The 23,159-nt window shown below is 36.6% G+C and overlaps 1 protein-coding gene across 2 annotated transcripts in view; it reads left to right on the top strand.

The window, feature by feature from the left end:
* Positions 1 to 1,974: 1,974 nt before the first annotated feature.
* The window catches only part of DACH1 (dachshund family transcription factor 1), a 435,501-nt gene continuing 414,316 nt past the window's right edge, over positions 1,975 to 23,159 (top strand). The window contains exon 1 of one of the 2 annotated variants that reach the window (XM_017951299.3): positions 1,975 to 3,474. In XM_017951299.3, coding sequence (XP_017806788.1) covers positions 2,618 to 3,474 — 857 coding nt within the window. In that variant the 5' untranslated portion in view covers positions 1,975 to 2,617. The remainder of the gene's footprint in view (positions 3,475 to 23,159) is intronic. The other variant, XM_017951301.3, reaches the window with a different exon arrangement.

Here is a 23,159-nt window from a genome sequence, read left to right as displayed (position 1 = left end):
CAAGGTGGGATTATGGCTTGGACTGCTATCATTACTTCCTGTCTGTAGCTTCTGAATGTGGCAGGTATTGGGTGAGTGATAGTTTAAGGAAACGTAAAAAATGAGAATGGTAATGGCAGATGCTTGACATTTAATTCCCATTTTTCCATTTGTGGGTCTAGAACTTAATGAAACTATAGTTTAGTCTTTTAAAACCATATCAAAATTTATTAAAGTTAGGCGTAGAATTCCAAAATAAAATTAGCTTTTCAGGGCTTAATACTTTCTTCCTCCCCTCCCCTCATTAACATAGTAATTTGGCATGTCTTAAAAAAGTAATATTTTCTAAAACATGCAAAAACACTTAAGGAAGTGTTTTGATAAATGCGATATATATTGAATTCCTACTTTTAACTGATAACAAATTTGAAGACTAAAACATTAATAAAAAATATTTCTGAATGTATTACAATGCATTGGTTAACCAGGCCAAACAACTGTGTAAACTTTAGTTGTCCTTGCGGAAGTTCATGGACTTTTCTGCAACAATCGATTTTCTGAATTCTTATCTCCCAGGAAAGCCTCCTGATTTAACTGCTATGTCCCAAAAAGTTTAGTAAAATCATACACTGATTAGTCCATAGTGTCATATTTCTATTTCTCGGTAGACAGTTCTTGCACTTTTTGACATTACGATTCACAGAGTTCAAAGGCTTAAAATGATAAAGAGAAATGTGATCATTTCAACACCAGAATGGTGAAAATTGTATTATAAAATTTCCCAACACTGTGAACCTACTACTAATAGTTTATTTTAAAAATCTGCCAAATGCTAAAGCATTGCTTCATATCTTATAAACTTAATGAACATGTGTAGACCGGTTCAAAGGCTAACTAATTGAAGATACTTGGAGATATGAGTAGCAAATAGATTTGACCCATTTTCAAATCATATGTTAGTCAAAAAATCCTTGAATAAATATCTCAATGCAACAAGTTAGAAAAAAGAAGAAAAGGAAAGAGGAAGGAAAGGAGGAAGAGAGTCCAGTCTAGACTCAGCCTCATGTTGTTTTAAGCACAGCTACTCGTCTTTACAAGTCAACTAGTGAGCTTTGTTTTTGTTCTTCTCATTATTTACAAAACATATATTTACTGACAAATTGAAAAGGACTTTCCAAAACTACAGCAGCACTTTTCAAACATGAAAAACAAAAAATAACTATTGTGTTGTCCAAAAAACACATTAGCAGCTGGCCTTGGGTCTTAAAGGACATGAGGATAGTTGGTTACTATGTAAGACAGGTGATTTAATTACAGAGTTTTGGGTAAGAAAAGCCTTTTTCCACTTTCTAAATCTTCAAGGATGCCTTAGCTCCTTGGTATCTCTAGGTTTAACAGGTATTTCTGACTGGCTTTTGGGGCGACAGTGAAGTTATTCTAAATCATCCACATCAAGTCAAGCATTTCTTTCCACAACCTATTAGGAAATATGGAATTGAATACCGAGCTTTCCATTATTCTTAAGCGATTTCGGACTGACTTTCTTCTCACCACTTGAAAACTGTCCTGGAATTTTTCACTATCTTTATATAAATAATTTAGTAGAGAAATAAAACAATCATATGCAAAAGAACGTTACGCTTTGCTTACATGTGAATTTTCCTCAAAATAATTTCTGAACAATTATGAAGTGGGGGCTGTGTTTTCATTTCTAGCTCATTGCCAAAACGCGTGGAGATGGATCCTAAATCCTTGAAGGAGAGCTCGGAGCGCTCTGGCTCCTGTTTAAGTTGGCGGGCGATTGTTAAGAAGCTTTGGAAAAAATTACCAGTCGCCGCGAACGAAATGGAATGTGAGACATGCAATCTAACGGTAGTAGTAGAAGAGAAGTAGATGATCTCCCTCTCCTTTTCCGATCGCCACTTCTGTGTCCCTGGCTTTTCCTCTCCGTCCCTCCCACAGTTTCTTTCCGTATCCTCCCCCTCCCCTCCTCCTTTCCTCGCACGCTCCCTTTCCAGTGTCTCGCGCTCTCGGAGTCTCTGCTCCGAGTTCCTGGTTGGATAATTTGGGTTAATACTAGTGAGTGAGGTTTTTGCGGCTTCAAAGGGTATTTCAAGTTTCCGGAGCTCCTCCCCTCTGCACCGTGTGACAACAACAACTCGTCCAGCCGGCAGCCTGCACTTTTCAGCTCATTTTCTCTCTGTCATTCCCCTCTCAATCTTTGATCAATGTACTTGCCAGGGAGAGCCCAAGTCCTTCAAACCTCCTCCTTTTCACCTTCATCCTTAACTTTGTGCTAGACCGGGACCCACACAACAACAGCCGACCCTCCCCCCTTTCCCCCCCAAACCAGCCCTCGATCCCAGCCCCCGGAGAGGACTCGCATTTCGACTTGCGGGACACTTTTGTGCGTTTCTCTCCAGAGCGCCTCTCGTGCTCGCCCCTCCTGCGCTCTCTCTTTATTACCTTCACCTCCTTTTCTCCCCCTTCTCTCCCTTTCTCCTTCTCGTTCTCTCCTGGAGTTGTTGTTGTTGCCCCCCTCGCTCCTTCTCCCCCCTTTTTTCCCCTTCCCCTCCCGGGGGTGTGTGGCAACTTTTCCCCTCGCTTCTCCTCCGTCTGTTTCCCCTTATATGTGACCATGGCAGTGCCGGCGGCTTTGATCCCTCCGACCCAGCTGGTCCCCCCTCAACCCCCAATCTCCACGTCTGCTTCCTCCTCTGGCACCACCACCTCCACCTCCTCGGCGACTTCGTCTCCGGCTCCTTCCATCGGACCCCCGGCGTCCTCTGGGCCAACTCTGTTCCGCCCGGAGCCCATTGCTTCGGCGGCGGCGGCGGCCACAGTCACCTCCACCGGCGGCGGCGGCGGCGGCGGCGGCGGCAGCGGAGGCGGCGGCGGCAGCGGTGGCAACGGAGGCGGCGGTGGCGGCGGCGGCGGTGGCAGCAACTGCAACCCCAGCCTGGCGGCCGCGAGCAACGGCAGCGGCGGCGGCGGCGGCGGCGGCAGCGGCATCAGCGCTGGCGGCGGCGTCGCCTCCAGCACCCCCATCAACGCGAACACCGGCAGCAGCAGCAGCAGCAGTAGCAGCAGCAGCAGCAGCAGCAGTAGTAGCAGCAGCAGCAGTAGCAGCAGCAGCTGCGGCCCCCTCCCCGGGAAACCCGTGTACTCAACCCCGTCCCCAGTGGAAAACACCCCCCAGAATAATGAGTGCAAAATGGTGGATCTGAGGGGGGCCAAAGTGGCTTCCTTCACGGTGGAGGGCTGCGAGCTGATCTGCCTGCCCCAGGCTTTCGACCTGTTCCTGAAGCACTTGGTGGGGGGCTTGCACACGGTCTACACCAAGCTGAAGCGGCTGGAGATCACGCCGGTGGTGTGCAATGTGGAACAGGTTCGCATCCTGAGGGGACTGGGCGCCATCCAGCCAGGAGTGAACCGCTGCAAACTCATCTCCAGGAAGGACTTCGAGACCCTCTATAATGACTGCACCAACGCAAGGTGAGTCGCAGGGGATAGCCCCCGCCACCCGGGCCCCTTCCCACCCGCCTGCTCGCCCTGCCCTCGCTCCCTTCCCGGCGCCGCTCGCTCTGCGCGCCCGCGAGCCGCGCGCCCCGGCGAGCGCGGCCCTCTCCTCTCGTGCTCGGGGTTCGCCAGCCGCGCCCGACCCCTGAGAAGCTGGCACCTCACCCTGCCCAGACCTCGCTCTTCGGCCCGGTCCGCCCCTTGCCCAGTGGGTCCAGGGGATGGGCTGCTGTGGGACGCGGGAAAAGCTGAGCCTCGGGGCGGAGGGGACGAGCCGGAGGAGGAAGGCGTCTTTCCTGGAGCCATAGCCCCCTGCCCCGGGCGCGCGGGCGCCTGGAGACCCCTCTCAGCGCTGCCGTCCGCGTTCGTGCGCTCCCTAGGACCTGGGTTCCACCGCCCGCTTCCCAGCACCGACAGGGCTGATCTGTGGCGCCGAGCGCCGTCCCAGGGGCGGGGGGAGGTCGTGACCTGCTCCGCAGGGCTCGGGGAGCGGGGAGCGGGGAGACGCGCTCCGGGTGAGGGGCCCGCTGGGAAAGGCGAGGGAGCTGGCCAGCACCCGAGGAGGGCACTTTGAGGTCGGGAGGGAAATGACCCGCGAGGCTGAGAGACCGGGGCCATCCCGGGGGATGAGCTCCGGGGAGCTGAGCTCCGAAGCCCGGAGGGGAAGCCCGTCGAGGGGAGGGGTCTGTGTGTTCGCGCATGTGTGCGTGTGTCCGCGTGTGAGTGAGTGCGTGTGCAAAGGACATAAAGGGGTGCGGTGGCCCCGGGGCAGATGCGAGGGCAACCAGCAGGTTTTCTTCGGTAGGGGGAGGTGACCGAGTGCCCGAGACTCAATGGAAGCTGAACTGGAGAGATTAGGAAGGAAAGCCACGAAGCGCGCTCTCTCTCGATCTCTCTCTCTGTCTCTTTCTCTCCAAAGTGTGTTTTCTTTCTTTCTTTCTCTTTTCTTAAAGGTTAGTAGCTTAAGCAGCGAGCAGGTGCACACTTTGCACTGGAATGCTCAGCGGGCCTGATACTCTGTTCCTTGGCTTCCCCAGCCCAGCAGAGCGCGCCCACGGAGGAGGCGGCGGGACCGGTCCCCAGCCAGACCAGTTTTATGCTAATGAACGCTCAGTGGGGGAGGATCTACCGAGAGGGGGCGGGAGTGGGGCAACTTGTCAGTTTCGGGTTAGAGATGATCATTCCACCCCCTTTCACAGCTCCGCTTTGTCCCCACGGTTTGCTGCAAGGAAGTGCAGAGGCAAAAGTTCAGAGTGGGATTCCGGGAGAAAGAGAATAGGGAAAGTTGAAGACCTGAAGCGGGCACGTGGGAACTGCGCGCAAAATTTGCGCGGAAACTTCGGTACCCTCCAAATAAGTTTGAAGATTGAGAGAAGGAGGGGAGTTGGTGTGTGCCCCCGCAGAGACAGGGAAACTTAGGTGGAAAGGAAGTGTAATAAGGAGACCAGAAGGAAATTGTGTTGAAAAAGCGCTAGCTCTTTTTTCCATGGAGAAAGACTTCTCACTTAGTGCCCGAGAAGGCTGAGAAAAGAAAAAGATTCGAATTCCAGGCCAGCAAATGTCCTATCCTGACCTGGCCAGAAATTCTTTTCCGTGTTTAGGTACCCTTCGTTCCATGGGACATGGGTGTGTTTGGGCTTTGAACCTTCGACTATTTGGGGGTAAATGCTGTGTGTGTGTGTGTGTGTGTGTGTGTGTGTGTGTGTGTGTGTATGCGCGCGCGCCCAAATGTATGGACAGGTGGCAGTAAAGATGGGGGGTAGTGGGGGTTGCGGAAGCAAGATCACTAAATGTCATTTACTCAGATAATTGGAGCTCTTGGTCGTGCAGAATATAAAATATTTGCCCCAAATCTATTTGAATCAGGTCAGAAAAATTGTTCTGGAGTTACGAAGAAAGCTAGCTGAAATTTGAAGCTAGTTCAGATATGATAGTTATAAAATTGTCTGCCTATCCAGTAAATTGGTGAATCGCTACTGTTTTTTTTCTCCTTAGTAATCAAACATCTACTCTCCTCGGAATCCTCTTTATGTGTTTCTTACAACACACTAGATACTAGATAATTAAAGTCCATTTCTCATACACATACGTAAACACACAAAATTGCTGGAGAAAACTTCCTTCAGTGACTGCATTATAATAAGTGTTATAATCAGTGTTAAACTTGATTTATTCCCTGAATTTTTGCCTAGATTTTAAGTCCTCACCATGTGGTTGGAGAATATTCTTAAAGTTATTAACTAAATTGTTTTTCAAGTTTTTTTTCCTCCTGAGGTTAACAACAGATCTGGAGTTTAAACTTACAGAGCCAAGATAAGTCAAATACAGTGGAACTGTTTATCTCTTCACAAATATCTCATCACTACTGCAATTATGTTTCAATCACCTGGCCTTAATAATTTGCAATTACATGTGTTGCTCTAAAACCCTATTTCAAGTTATTTTTAAGTTAAAGGCAGTAAGTTTGTTTATTTAGTATTGAATTTGATCATATGCCAACTAAAAAAAGCTTACTCTAACTTAAATACATGCAATATTGTAGTAATTAACTTGAGAAGGTGTTTAGTTGCAAATACTTACCTTGATTTTCCTAACTCTGCCACTGATTGAAGAAATTGAGAACTTGTAATGGAACTCTCTTTCACCAAATATACTGTTTACCTTATATTATTATTTTTAATGATTATAATAAGCATTATTGTCTTACTTCTTACCTTTGAAAGCTTTGAAATGTTTTGCATCTTGCATTTATAAAATTTTGATTACTTTTTCATTCAAGTCCAGTTTATATCTTTGCTATGAAGAACCTTATTTATTCACCTAGATGTATTGATTTATTTCACTTTGGTTTCTTTTTCCTCTAGCTACTTGACAGGCTAAGGGAGTAATTTATGTAGAGTATAAGAGAAGCTGAGCAAGAAGGGAAACTATATAAAAGTACTATATATACACCCATATATGTGTGTATATAATTTATACATGTACATGTTATAATTTATATAAAATGAGAAACATCAAATCTTAGCACTCTCAGCTTTTTACAGAATCTGTATCTCTCTCTTAATAGCATGGAATAATAATACCAGGGATTTTGAGGAACCAAAATGATGTTACAGAAAAGTAAGGTTCATAAACTTGCTCAAAGTTTCTCAGTAAGTTAGTAGCAAACCTTAGAGTGGATTTAATTTGCTTGGGGCTATTGCATTAGTATGCTATCTATGAAAACTAGAATAAATGTTGAAGCCATCTGTCATTACCACAAGGAGATGAAAAAGAGACTATCACCTGCTAGACAGTAAAGCTAAAAAATAAAGGTCTCAAAACATGAAAGAAACCTAAGGAAATATATTTAAAAGTTGTCAAAGGGCAAAGTCTGTCCTTGATCAGCTTCCTCCAATTATTATTTTAAAACTAAACATTAGTTGCATGAACTTGGCTGTTGCAACAGAGGTCAGTTAATTAACTGCTTACCATTAAATAACAACAACAAAAAAAGAAAAGTAATTATGTACACGGTCAAATCTCTGTTTGTATGAGTCAGTTCCCTTTTTGTAGATTTGGGTTGGGATTCAATTTTCCATGAATCCAGGTTTTTAAAAAGCGACCCTGTTTTATTATGTTATCTAAAATATTCATTTCTTTTATTATTGAAGATAATTTTGTCTCAGGATCTTTCAAACAAGATTGTGATGTAGGTTCTAAGTAACCCTAGATTTGAGGAGTATTTAACTTAAGTAGATTCCAGTTATTCTTATATATTTTATAGGTGCATATATATATTCACAAACAGAATTCTTTTGTCTTAAAATACCATCCATGGACAAAATATTGAAAGAATTTTATGTTTCCGTAGTAATATATGAATGAAATTGTAGTGTAAGAAGTACAAAATATTTTCCAATTCTTGACTCTATTTTTTTTTTTGGTTAGGAGTTTTAATAAAGATGGCAAACCGAACCAGTCTATATTTATTTAACATTTGCCCTGTTGCCTGCTTTTCAGTGACACAGACTTATGCATTGATATAGAAAGTTTAACACAAATATAGATTCACTTCTAACAGATAATTACAATACTTGGCACAGAGAAATTAAAAGAATTGCTTCAAATGAAGAGACTCTGCTTTTGAAGTTTTTGTATTGCAGTAGATTAGTGCTTCCAATAACGCCTAATGTCTCATTTTATATCATTTCAAAAGAATAGGGCATAATTAGAAGACTAAAGCTTAAATATGAAAGTTTGCTTGATCCCACAACTTATTTCTGTATGCTTTAAAAGTGTTAGCAAATTACACTTTAATAACTAGTATATGAATAAAATATAAGAATATTCTAACCTAGAATTTACCTTGTTAAATCAAATTATACTGCAGGATATAAGGTGTTGAGTTATTTGGATAATCTCTTTCAAACCTGTTGTTTTTCTGGGAGTTAGTCTCTCATAACATCGTAGTTATTTTTGTTAAAAGTGAACATGGTTATGATGATACTTTACTTTCTGAACTCCACATTTAATGCTCTGATGTAAGAAATTTGATTTGCACATATAATATTTTGTTTTGTAAAGCTTCAAACATTATATAAAATAAACTACATGACAGGGTTTTTTCCTCCAGAAAAATTCTGGTATTCACATTTGACACATGATTTTAAAATCTTCATTTTTTTAGTCCAAATCTGCTTTTTTTTTTTTTTTGGATTATTCTACTAAATTTCACTCAAATTTCATGTCAATTACTTGGACAAATATTAGCCACCCTCTTTTTGCCTCACTACATCCCCCAACTCCCTGAGATGTGACACCCTATATTGACTAAAGTCTTGGCAGGATTTGAGCATAAATCACTCTTGTCTTTGGCGATTTACTACGTGTGATTCAATAGCATACGAAAACATAATATGCTTTATTGTTTCTCATTTGATGTTTTGTTTTTAGAATATAAGTAGCAGTTGTAAATTAGCTTAATGTGCAACCAAATAGTTGTTATTTTAAGAACAATTTGTGTTTTAACTATCAATTAGTATTATTTTATCTTTCCAAGTTATTTTACTAAATTGCTTCATACAATTGCTTTTGTCAGTCAAGTAACATAGTCATTTAGATTGCATTGTATTAGCAACATAGAAAACAACTATTGCAAAATATAATAGGAAATTAAACTCTCACAGGTTGTAAACTGTCTCCCTTTGAATCCTTGTCTGAAGAAATTAGTTTGAACTATGCCTTCTAAATAGGTACAGGTGAGTCATCTAGATTTCATTAAACATTTTTATTTTAAGGGTTTTGTTACTTGGTTCTTTTAAAAAGTTAAACTTTGTTTGAAATTATCTTTCAAGTATTTCCTTTTCAGCTTGTTCACCAAAAACAACAACAACAAAAAGTCACATCACGTTATATATCTTTAGAATAACAGGAAATGTAAAAATTGATATTATTGGCTTGGGTATTTAAAAATGTAATTAAGATAAAGTTTTATCATTTTATGTTTGAATTGTTACAAAAATAGAATGACCTTAGCATATGTCAGCATGTGCTATTTTCTTACTGAGGTAATGCATTGTGATTGGCCAGTTTGAGAGATGTATATGTGCGTGCGTGTGTGTGTGTGTGTGTGTGTACACACATGTGTCTAAATACTACATATTACATGTAGTATATTAATAGATGTATATAGTATATGTAGTTTGAACATTCTAGCTAAGAATACAATTATATTTTCAGGCTTTGGGACTGCATTAAGGAGACCCTTCTCTATTATGTTTGTTATGTTCAATAATTAAATTTTTAATGAAGAAAACTATGAATTAAAAGCCCACCTAATGGAGCTCAGATAAGTGTAATAGCAAAGGCTCTGATCTGCACAGATAATGTACATCTCAGGCATAGCGAGGCTATGTGCAAACATTTTGTTCAAATTTCTTGTTTCCGTCTTTTCAATTTGCCAAAAATATTTCTAGTAAAAAGTAATTTTTGCTATTGTGGCTGTCTCGTAACTAACTTTTATTTGCTGATATTTGCTTTTTAGCAAATGTCACATACAGGAATGACTTCATTAGGATAGTATGTTAGTTTACCAAATTATTGCTTTGGAAAACAAGAATACCAAGGATAAGATATTTATATTTGGCCCACTAATTACTTATTATTAGATTAACTGGTGGATTACTTTATTTGTTATATCTATTGTTTTTAGGGCGGTTTCTGAGAATTTGTTAAGAGTGTATCCAGTGTTGCTAGTTTTAGGCAGCTAATAATTATCTTTATATACAAATGTACAAATGACAATGAAAAGAATTTTCAATCCACTATAAATTAGTTATTAGACAATCAATAAAAAGGTCATTATTTTTCACATTAATGATACAATTAAAATTAGTTTAATGAATAGCAGATAAATGTCCAATTTAAAAATATATGTCACATCATGTATAATGACCCAAATCACCACTTGACCCAAAGTCAAGGACCTTGAACCAAATGTATTTAAAATGTATTGGTTTATTTGGACATAGATTTCCTTCATAAGAGAAAAGCATTCAAATTCACCCATTAAAAAAAATCATCTTTCATTCTTTCTAAATTGAACACTACATTTGCCAATGACTGCATTGTTTAAAAGGTGTGGGCCTTTTGCTTTCTGATCCAAATTGGCTTGGAATCGATCCAGGATTTCAAGCTGGGATTCTTCTGCACATTTAAATGTATGTGACTTGATTGGAAGTTGTCAAAGACAACTCATTAAACTGGAAATCTCACTATGTCATTGTTTAATTGGTCTTTTTTTGTTGTTATAAGTATATTGAAGTGTTGTAAACTACAAGCACAGCAACACACTGAATAGCCAGTTACTTATTTAAAAAGTTTTAGAGAATGGTGATTGATACTGAGAGAGACACACACAGAGAGAGAGAGAGAGACAGAGAGAGAGGCAGAGAGAGACAGAGAGAGAGAGTACTTAACTGAAGCATCTATAACAATGTATTATATAGGTTGAATACAATACCTGGAATACATTACATTTTTCTAGCAGGAAGTCAAAGTGAAATAAGCCAGGCACAGAAAGACAAATACTGCATGATATCACTTACATGTGGAATTTTAAAAAGTTGAACTCATAGATCCAGAGAGTAGAATGGTTGTTACCAGGGGCTGGAGAGCTGTTGGTCTAAGGTTACAAAATTTCAGTTAGATAGGGAGAAAAATTTGTACAACGTGGTGATTATATTTTCTATGATTTGAAAAATATAAATAAATATACTTTGATTTGTCTGTAAGTAGATCTTTAAGAATCCTGCAGTGGATTTTGAAAATAGCCTATATTTTTGACAAAAAAAAAATATGGATATACTTTTAAAGCATGATTTTCATGAAGCAAATACTGCAATAAGCCACATAGTATATTGGTTGATGTTGATTGGTAACATTGAATAATTGAGAAATGTTTTTGTTTCCTTAGCATATATGAATGGTATATGAGTGGTATATGAGTGGTAAACATGAAGTATTAAAAAGTCACAGTGTTAAATGATCTTTGAATTTGTATGGTATCGAATGTTTCTAAATAATTAGATTGCCTTTCCAGTTACAACAGGAAAAAAATAACCTTATTTTTCTTCAAGGGCAAACAAAATATATCTTAAGAAAGAAAGTGTGCTAGTTGAAAGGGAGATATTTTATGGAAGCATATAGAAGCATTTGCAGTAAATACTTACTAATTCCATTTAAGGGACACTGGTCATTTCTTAAGTAAAGGCAATGAAAATAAATCTCTAGAATATATTAACTAAGAAATACTGTATTACATTCACTTATCAGGCAGATGGAGTATTTTGTTAAAATCTGAAACTGTATCCTGATATTTTATTAATAGCAACAGTAAATGGGCTGTTATATTCATAGTGTTATATTTTAAAAACATATTGTTTATATATGAACAAAGTAAATCACTTAAGTTATACCAAATCTTTGAACCCATCATAGTTCTGCTAAAATATACTGATGCATTCAACAGTATTACTTTCCATTTTATGTTTCAAATTTAGGATTTTTATTTAACTTGATTCTTCAAAATGATATTATCTTCTTGAGTTAGGCACTTACAGTTATTTAACTATTAACTTACAGTTAAATAGTGCCTTTTGATTTTAAAAGAGTACACTGGAACACTTTCATTTTTCATATTACCTGTCACACATTTTATATGAGGATGGATGTTCTTGTGTGTGCAACAAGTGTAAAATTTTTATCAGTAATTTAGAGAACCCTGTGGTGGATTTTTTTATATGTATTAGCATTAGCTCATTTGTACTCTATAATTATGCTTTAAATAATTGTCATACATTTGGTAGAAAAGCCTTTACATACATGTATATATGTTGTGCAGGAATACATTCACACAGACACATGCAAACATACATACACACCTGTAGGATATAAGGCCACAGGACAAATAACTTAGGAAATTACAGTTGGCTTTAATTTTACCTTTTTGTAATTCATAAAAACATGAAACAATACATGAAAAAACAGTTCCTATTTTACTGAATTACAACAGAAAAAATAGAATTAATTTTAGAGTTAAAGAAGTAGTTTATACTTAAATATTTTAAATATTTAATATTTAAGGCTATATGGTTATTAGGGCAGTGATTAAAAACGTAGCTTAATTTTCCTAAACCTTTTTTATGATAATGTACTTTAAATTATCTGTTTAAAATATATGTATAATAATTATTTTATTTGTATAAATTAGATATTAAATGATTGAGTATTAGAATCTGTACATTATTAAATGACACTAAATGTGCTTGATGCCCTTGGTCTATTTCTTTTATTGGTTTATTTCATTGCTTCTTGCACTTAGAGCAAGCAGATCCTTTAGAATCAGTGAATAAATGATAGGAAAACAATTTCATAACATAAAGGAAAAGAGACTCTTCTAAAAGCTTTGCCATCAATGAAATGAGTTAGGAATGAGGTCAGTGGGTTAATCTGCAGGTCTACATAAGGAGATGTGTATTACCACTTCTTGCAGTGGACTATAATTGTCTTTGAAAACACCTAGTAAAGATCCAGTTAAATTGAAATAAATTACTTTCTCAATAATTCCATGGCATATGTCAAGTCATTACGTCATCGGTAAGAGTGCAAGCATGCATACATTTTTTGCAATGTAGAAAGATGCTTATAAAACAGTGATGACTTAAAAGTTTCTGCTTCATCTAAAGCTTATGGAATTAAAAAAACTTTGTAAAAATATAAAACCTTGTACACAGTATTTGGTAAAAAGTTCATCTTTGCATTTAGATATTTACATAAATACAAATATTTCACATTACTTTTTGCATCTTCTGGTAGGAAAAAGTATAAGTAAGTAAAATAGTTTCAAAATATTTTATGATTGTCATTTCTGACACCTTTATTCTTACCCTCTAAGAATGCTCTGATAAGTTTATACTGTAATCAAAGATGAATATATGTCTGCAGTTCACTGATTGTTTTCTTATACACTGTTGACAGTATGGTACATGCAGATTTGAACTTGTAGCCAGGAACAGTGCTTCCATGCTTCAAATTGCCAAAAGATCCCCAGGGACAGAAAGTTGACCTGCTTTTATGAAACTATAGAATTACATTTATACAAGTTACCCCATGGGAAAGGAATGAACTGATCTCAATTCAAACCTTAATATTGGAGCCTTCTGGGTCAAATTTGATTTTTCTTTCTGTTAACACCTGTTTGGCTACGATATTTAGTACCTTGATATTCTTAGGAAATTAAAAAAATATTATTCATCAGTGATACTTCACAGTTCAGCCAAAGTGTCATCAAAATTTTGCAGCTATTTAAGTTTTCTCATGCTATTAAAATGTTACTTTTTAAAGCAAAATTCTTCCTTTTATGTATACGTTCTAGATTTAAGGAGTTTAAACAGAAATTTAATTAGATATATAAACAATTATTTTGTACTTTTTAATCAATTTCTTTTTACTAATGAGTCAGTCCAAGTAGGAGAAGAAACTTTTTCAGGACATTTTCCTAGTTATAACATTTCCAAATAAGGATTTTTCTAGGAATATATTTAATTTTTCTTACAGTCACATTTTAAATGGTTATGTACCTAATTTTGCTTTTAGTTGGACCATCTTACAGGGTTTCCAGAATGCTGCTTTTGCTACTACCAATAATAAATGAAGGTGGTCACTGATAAACTGGATGCATAAAAGATATTTTTATTTTAGCTGGATTCACTTTACTTATGTGAAATGGGCCTAAGTTGGACAAATGAAGTTAACAGTTTGTTCCAAATAAAGAAGAATTTAGGTGTGTAGTAGTTTGCTTAATTTCTGGACTATGCTATGTCATATAAGTGCAAATGGATAACTAATATAAATGGGTAAGGTCATAGCATCTCTACTTGTTTGACAGTATTAAATGACTACCATTAGATTATAGAATCAAGACCTACTTCTCCATATAGAATGACTTGTTCTCAATGTTATATACACAAAAAACATCTTATAGATGGTAAGGCAACACATGTATATGCTGTTACAATTATGATGTTTAAATAATTCCATCATTGGGTTTTGAAATTGAGGTGAGCAAATTCCTTTTCAAATTAAAAATTAAAAATAATTCCAAAGACTTTTTACTTTTTTCTCACTTGACATTGAATAAACCCTTTGGATAAGTGGTTATTGGTTATTTCCCAATCAGAACCAAACATAAAAGTCCCTAATAATAATTATACTAAATCAATTCTTGGAATAGAGGAAAAATATTAAAATTGCCGATGGAAGGTATACCACTTTCCTTACTATCATAAGTCATGATCATCTAGGAAAAGCTCTTTGGAGTTTTAAACATGCATTGTTTATTCTTTTTCTGTTGGCTGCTAAGTGTCAAGAAAACCCACAAACACTTATTTTCACTGTAAATTAACATTTTTTCTGCCTTGACCTTATACTTACCATTTCAATGAAGATGAAAAATCATATCAGTTCTTTGGGTGTTTCCTAGTATCACTTGATGCCATATTTACAAAATACCAATATTTAATTATATACCTAATTTCATTTAAAAGTTTACCCCAAGTAGTTTCATGGTGATTTAACATGGCTATTGCACTCCACTCTCTCTGTGATGGAAGGAAGGAAAGTAGGTAGATCATAAGATCATTATGCTGGTCTTAGAAATAATCTATTTCAGAAAAGGCAGCCTAATCTGACTTTTGTAATGGTGATGATATGAAGTTTCTATGACCTTTTTTGTCTTTCAGAGGCACTTTCTAGCTCTCTTTCCAGTAATGATTGATGTTACACACCACATGAACTGGAAATAAAGACACGTTAAAAACTTTTGCTATAAAATGCATGAGAGGAGAGGGGAAGTTTTATTTTGTAGCCAATCCTCTGAAAGTAGAGTAATCCTTATTACTGCACAGAATTGTACACAATACTCAAAATAGGAAGCTTTTAGACACCAAACTGAATTTCATCTTTTTGAATACTCTTAGCATCCAAATTATCATCATAACTCACCTTTATTTTTTTTGAAACTCTAATGAAATTGTGCATGAAATAGAAACATTTTACCATGAAATTTACCTATAAACATCTAGCCAAAAACAGACCAAAATCTGGATTTTTGAGCTATTGATATTTAGAACAGACCTCTTAAATTCAAATTTGTGAAATATAATACAATTGTATTTAATTACAGTATTTTATTCCATGCTTAGGAAATAAAATTAAAATGGCATATTTGATCTGGAGTAAACTTTTTGCTCTTTTTTTTTGGAGAGTGGGTTAAATAAGGGCCCATGACAGGAATGCTGTTTGTTTTTCACAAAAGTTGTTTGTGATTTCAGGTACCCTTGGGAAATCTCTTGATCAGTTTCACATCTGTTCCTGTCAAAGTGGGTGCTAAGATACCGGTCACCCAGCAACCATGTCCAAGAGGGAATTGGGCCGATAATAACTTCAAAAAGGAATGACAGATGCTAGATTAGGATGAAAGACAAAACGCATGAAAAATGAGCTTGTTAGAATCAAAAATTTGTTCAAGCACCTTTATGCAAATTAAATGAATATTGAATATTTGCATGCAGTAATTTCTACTTTTTCATTTGATTGAAAAGAAAAGAATAGTGCATTTAAACTCACAAATGTGACTTCTTTCTTTTGTACTAATTAACATACAAAGCAGAATCTCTTTTTAAAAAATCAGATTAGCCACCTGGGTTCTTAGAGCTCCACTAAGTATATTACAATGTTTTTCTTACGAAAATGGTACTTTTAAAGAGGACTTGGTTTATCTAATTTTTAAATAATAAACAGTGCCATGTGCCTTAAGATTATTTTAGATGAATATAAATCCATTTCTTGAGAAAGCCTTTCCAAAGTAACCTTATCCTGTTGTCCTTGAAATTGGTTAATGTACATTAATAAAAGATCACTCAAGATGAGTTCACACCAAAAGCACAGGCTTCTCATTGACTGGTTAAATAACAATGCATTAAAGTAAAGCAGAGTGGTGTGCCCTAAAAGAAAGTAGGCAGAAAGATCTCTTCAAAATTTAAGATGCTCTTTGATACATTACCAGTTTTTCTATTGAACTGTTCAAATACTAATCAGAATTTAGAAGAGCCTGATAAAATGTAGTGATTGAGAGAGGTTTCTGAGTCTTGGTTTAGCAATGTCTAATGTGGTCACGTAGAGAAATTGATTTTCTTCAGAAATTAATTAATTTTTCATATCGCCCTAAGCTGCAGTTAAAAAGAGTGCATACTTGTCTGTTTTTTCCAGAAATATTGCCTAATCATATTAATACCATTGCCCCAAGGATGAAAAGATAATTGTACAAATGCATTTGGAAATATGTATCACTGAGTATTTATGATTAAATTATGCAAATGACCCAGCTCTCATCCTTTCCAGACCCAGATTGTCTAATTAGGATTGATATGCTGAATAGATGTTCCAGAATTTGAATACAAGCATGTCCAAGGAGCAGAAAATTGGAAATGACAAGGCTGAAATCCAAAGAAAAGTGTCTTTCGTTTCTATACTTTGTTAATGTGCTGTTAGCAGTTGAGGGTTTTTTCCCTCCCTTTGGCTATTTTGTGACTCATATGTCCTTATTACAAACAAGTATGCAAAACGAATTGAACTTTAGCCAATAGCATTTTATTTGTATTTGGTGCTTATTTAAAAATAATCTCTTGGTCATTCAAAGGGAACATCACTATTCCTTTGCTCCAAACAATGTAAACTTACCCTTAATTGGGTGGCTTTTAAAAAAAACTTCCTCTGAATTAGGATCATAGCTTTATTTCAAAGCTAGTTCTCTAAACTTAATGGTATACCAGGACAGTATTTTCTAAGGATATGTTTCTTGAATCTATAGTTCATTTGTTCATTCATTCACTTAAATGCTTGTCTTCTTGTAGTTGGAGAACACTGTTTAAGCAACAGTTCTGATTAGGAAAAAAAAAAAAAGCAGCACTTTAAATGTAACAATGTTTGAATTTGAGATCCTCAGCAGGCTTTCTCCCTCATTGATTACACTCATTCATCTCAGATGGAGGGGTGGTCGCGAAGAGCAAGGAAGGGACTGAACTGTCAGGACTCCAGCCTTTGTTAAGCAGCGGGTAGTCACTGCCTCTGAACTCGGCTGGCTCCTGCTTCCCATCTGCAGGATGATGGATTGCTATGTTTAATACATTTCAGCTTTTGTCTGTCATAGTGTGGACAGACAGTACTATCAGTGATTTCAACAGTGATTAGAAAACCGTTTCAAACCACTCCTATTGGCCAGACAGCTTCCAGGAATGTTTGATGAAACATACTCATTGGTACTCTCGCCATGTAAATGTGTAGTTTAACTAGGCGGAGATTGTACACTCACTGTTTAAATGGCTGCAGTAGCCCACTGAGAATGACTAGACTACATATCAATTTTTAAACAAAATGCACAAGACAATTTTAAGAATCTTTGGGGTCTCAAACTAAAAATTCATCCCAAGTAGTCCCAAGTTTCAGATGAATTTGTATTCTTTATATAGTAACAACATGTGCTTGATGGCAGGACTGTATTCCATAGGCTATGATTTCAGTTGTTGCTATACTCATCAGTATTGAGCTATCTAGCGATATTGGGGTGGTGGTTAGAATGTGAGGACTACGTGAAAGCAGTAAGACATGACTTGGCATGTGCTATGCTGGGATTTGCTGAGCTCTGGGGGCTTTGTGGTTCACAAGTCCAAAGGGTGAACGATTTCAACAACAAGAAGGCCACTATATACCAGCTCAGTATTCTCCCTGGAGTGTCTTATTCTATTTATAAAACTGCTGCTAAGAAAATACAATTAACTAAAGGAAAAGAAACTATTCTTTTAAGCCATTAAGAATATAGGCAAAGTTTTATTTCAAGAATGGGACATAATAAATAAATCAAAATGGCCAATAACATCATTATTTGCTAGTTATAATGTAATATACTAATTGTAATGTAAATTATAATGTAAACTATAAAATGTATTTAAACATGAAGTTTTAACTGTAGCAGTAAATAGGTAATTATTAAAATAGTAATCCAACCAAAGTTTTGAAACAAAAACCTAAATCAGGAGAAGCTACTTGCCTTTGATTAGTTTCTATTAAGAAGAAGGTTAAAGAAAAAGTTTATGTGGTCAACAGCAAATGTCTGATGAGAATAATAACTTCAGATCTTAGATTTTATTTCCTCTTACTGATGTTCTGACACTGAAAAATGTTCACCTGTAATCCTTTCAGTAAAGATTTCTGGTCTTGAATATGTGATTGTAAGCATACTCATGGATGTACGTATCACAGCACAAATGTGCACATACACACGTTGCATTTCTTTTGAACCAGTATAATAGCTGAAGCTTTTGTCATTTGACATTGCTTATTTGGTAATAAGGATAGGTTGTATTGTACCTCCTGAAAGAGTTATAAAAATATTCACATATTTTACAAATTGTCTTGTTCATTGTTGCATTTTAAAGTTATTGAAATAGTGCTCAGCTTAAAAGTTGCGCATTCATTCAGCATATTCCAAAGCATTCGTCAGAGTAACTCAAAGACAGTGGCCATATGTACTTTTGTATAGAAATTATATAACTGGGCTTAAGTAAATCTGAATTTTTAAATCCAAACTTTTCACAATTTATATAGCACATATATAGTGAATTAATGTATTACTCCTCAACATTTTTGTACTGAATAATCATGTGTGGTTTTTAAACTGTTAATAGTAGAATATTAAGTAGTCTCTTATTGACTTTATTGTTGTGTATCGGGGGTGGGCAGGGAAGTGGCAAAGTGTTCATTCTTTTAGAGACGGATACGGTATAGAAGGAAGCTATTAGCAGGTCACATCTCTCAAAATAACTGTTGGGAGGGAGGAATCTTCTATCAAGTCAAAGGGAAATGCGTAGCTTAGACTACTGGAGTTAAGGTTCCTGGCCTTGCACTCCTAGTGGAAGGTTGCATGGAAGAGCCCGAAGGTGTTGAGTAGTACTCTGTTTTAAAGTAGAGTTATCTCATGAAATGAACATAAATTACTCTGTTACATTCCTTCTCTAACTATTTGTTAACAAATTTTAAGGAGATAGCTAGTAATCAGTAGGGACTTAGGGTATCTTGGCTGGGAGATAAACTTTAACAAGAGGAAGGAGCATTTGTACCAAATGTACTGATGTATACCTATGAGAGCTATAGACCCTTCCCCAACATATTATAGGAAATATAAGTGCTTGGCAAATTCAAATGTATATTTTGTCTACAGATGGACCTGTTTGGGCTGTTCAACTGGATCTTGTGCAACATTAGGAGTGTAAGCGTATGTATACATTTGTGTGTACATATGTCTGGATGTACACTGTAGGTTGCCAACTCTTGTTATACACATTGTTAGTCTTATGTTTAGTTAGGCACCATAATTACAAAGTAATACAAGTCATTTGTCTTACTGCAGTTAAATAAAGAAAAAATAATCTGCTAGAAACTAAATGAATGAGTTTCTCATGAAGCTAAATGAATGAGTTTGATACCTGGAAATGTTTCAGAGTGGAAGAATATTAGAAACTTCTCTGATCTGCTTTCTCCATCTCTAGTACAGTGGCTTCCGCATGTGTGCACAGCAGCTCTGGTCTTAGTGTCTAGCTATTAGTATTTGGTAGATCCATAGATGGGGGAGAAATAAGAAGTCAGGCCAGCAGGTTCAACTTCTATTTCTCAGTAGCTTCCTATAATGATTCCACCTCTAATGAGGTGAGTTACTACTGCATGAAAAAGGAGAAAAAAGGGTTTTGGCCATCTTAGCTAATAAATCACATTGACTGCCTGGCTGATCAGATCAATTGTGCATAAATCAGTGCTTTACGGTCTTTTTTTTTTTTTTTTTTTTTTTTTTTTTTTTTTTGAGAGGAGTCTCTCTGTGTCGCCCGGGCTGGAGTGCAGTGGCGCAATCTTGGCTCACGGCAAGCTCCACCTCCCGGGTTCAGGCCGTTCTCCCGCCTCAGCCTCCCGTGTAGCTGGTACTAAAGGCGCCCGCCACCGCACCCGGCTAATTTTTTGTATTTTTAGTAGAGACGGGGTTTCACCGTGTTAGCCAGGATGGTCTCGATCTCCTGACTTCCTGATCCGCCCGTCTCGGCCTCCCAAAGTGCTGGGATTACAGGCGTGAGCTACTGCGCCCGGCCTAAAGAGTCTTAAAATAAGATTCTACCAAGACCAATCGATCCACAGGCTTGTGTAAGGGCAGGTCTCTTGCCCATAGCAAACTATACAGGAGTTCACAGTATTGAGATTGTTATATGCTGTCAAATGTTGAAATGAATGTTTCGGATCTGACGGTGTGTAAAATAGTTGTGACTGTCAATTGAAATATTTTCATCTCCTCCAGTTCACACTTGTTACTTAAGGTAGCAAGAAAATTTAATTATCAATACATATACAAAAACTCAGTTTTTAAAGCATTAGCAACAAGTATAATTTTTAGGAAATGTTTCCCACAAAAATATCATTATGTTATTTCAAAAGAAATTGTCATTAATATCCAAGGGAAGTATTTTATTATCACAATACCTCTAGATTTTAGATTAACTAATGTATAGACACCGTAGAGTCATAAGAAGAGTCAGGAAACTTGATTTTAGGTTCCAAGTATGTGAATTGCCTGGGTGAGAGATGTTGGATTAGTCAAACTGAAACTCCAGATTCTCAAATATAAAGTGGGCATAATGCTGATAAGTTTTCTCCTGATTTCAAAAGGTTGTGAAGGTAGGAATGCGATTAGTTATCTGAAAGTACTGCAGAAATTTTAAGGTGTGTTTCAAGAGTTGTCATCTGGGCCAGGTGAGGTACCTCACACCTGTAATCTCAGCATTTTGGGATTACAGACCAGTTGTAATCCCAGCATTTTGGGATTACAGACCATCCTTGGCAACATAGTGAGACCCCCCGACATCTGTACAAAAGAAATTTTTTTTTAATTAGCCAGGCTACTTGGGAGGCTGAGACAAGAGGATTGCTTGAGCCTGGGAGGTTGAGGCTCTGCAGTGAGCTGTGATAATGCCACCGCACTCCAGTCTGGGTGACAGAGTGAGACTGTGTTTACAAAAAAAAAAAAAAAAAAAAAAAAAAGTTGTTTTCTGTTTAGAATTCTCAACTGAATTTTTAAAACTCTCTTACCAGAAGAGCTTACAAAGCATGAAGAAAAATCTATTTTTGTTCTTGCTATCACAATTTGCTTTTCTTTCTAAGGAAATACCAATTAAACTGTAATAATTTAAAAGAAGTTGTGAACTCTAAAAAATTACAAGGTCCTTATATACATATAACATTTATTAAAATTTTATTAATTTTAACTTTCAAAGAAAATTTGAATGATAGATTAACATGGTTAAATTTTTGAGAAGCAAGATAAGACAAACATAGTCATAGCATATGTAAAAGAAATATCATTTTGGGGGGATAATGGCTTCAATATCTATAGTAACTGTCATGCAATTCTCTGTGAAAACAGGAGATTCTATAGAAGATTATAGTGGGTATTGTCAAATCTTTGATTTCTTTTTAAGTAGGCTAGAGCATTCTAGGATGGCTAAGTCTCCAGAATTTTCTTAAACTAAATACAAAATTTATAATTATTCTGTAACAAGTGTCTCCGAACACAGTGATTTTGAGACATGTGACCAAGCATCTCGAGATCCCCTAAATGATTATCTTCTGTAGTCTCCCATTTTGAAAATAAATTTGAGATAGGCATTCAACCATTTAACAAAAACTTGGTGCCTGTCCAATATTTTGTGAACTCATCAGTATAATATAATATTACCTATATCAGAATACTATTGTTCTTCCTTTGTCAGTTATTTATTGCAGTGTCTTATGTTAATACACATTGTTTCCCCCTTATTATATTGTGAAATGTAGTAGGTTGTTAAAATCAGATCTAATTGATTTTCTCCAGGGCATTTGGCTACAGAAGCATCTCATGTCTAAAATTCACCACAGGAAGAGAAATTCAGGTGGATTTCTTTTGTTGCATTTTCACTTATGTATTAAAAAATGTAAGCTATTTTTTGATCACTGTTAAAATTTTAAAATGCTGTTATATACTTGCTGGTAGAAGATGATATCACGATTTTTCAAAGTCATAAATAGACTTTATAACTTGAATGAATTCAGTTTCTCGTAACTAAGAGTTACTTCCTTGGGATTATTGTGGTGTATAGTTTTGTATCTATTTGTGCTAAAACCCTCAGATACTTTCTAGCACATAGTAGGCACTCATTATAAATGCAATAGACTCATAAGAATTTTGTTTGCATATTATCGAATTACTTGCAAATGTTCTTATGAAATTCATAATTTGGGGCATTTTGATTATGACCAAGAAATTAAAATAGGAATGCAAATACATATATTTTAGATTTTTATATGAAATAAAAACAAACAAATGAAAATATACATAACACTAGTTCTTAGGTATATTATAAGATATCTAATTCCTGGATACTTCCCATATGCTTATGGTAGTTTAAGCATAAACATATAGACTTCATATATGTATATACTCATATGATTTTATAGTGTTGAGGTTTTATCTTTACCTTTATTATTATTAATTAAGATTTGTCTATCAGATTAGTTATGAAAGGTCACCAAATGCATCATTTTTGAAGTATCTACACATTTAAATTGAGTGGTCAGACCAAAACTAAGACTATATGTATTTGCAGTTTGATAATTACATGCTACTATTTTTAGTGTTTAGTATTTGATAGGGATCATATTAAGTGTTTAGGTATGTGGTCACCTTCTCTCCCAGTGACAGCTATCAGAAATAGGTTCTAACTATTACTTTTAAAAATGAGGGCACTAAAGATCAGAGCAGTTAGTTTACTTGCTTAAGGTTTCACTGCTAGTACCTGACAAGTAGAGGTAATAGAACCCAATAAACCTCATTCTGAAACTTTTATTTCCTATTATATTGTCCTATTCAAATAGTACTTAACCAAAGGCTATTATCTATCAATCAATCAATCAATCAATCATCTACCTACCTACCTATGGAAGAGTCTGGCCCTGTCACTCAGGCTGAGTGCAGTGACGTGATCTCGGCT

The sequence above is a fragment of the Papio anubis genome, chromosome 15 (assembly GCF_008728515.1).
Source record: "Papio anubis isolate 15944 chromosome 15, Panubis1.0, whole genome shotgun sequence".
In the NCBI taxonomy this organism is placed as follows: domain Eukaryota; kingdom Metazoa; phylum Chordata; class Mammalia; order Primates; family Cercopithecidae; genus Papio; species Papio anubis.
Note: the sequence above shows the minus strand (reverse complement) of the source record. Positions and strands in the feature narration are given on the sequence as shown.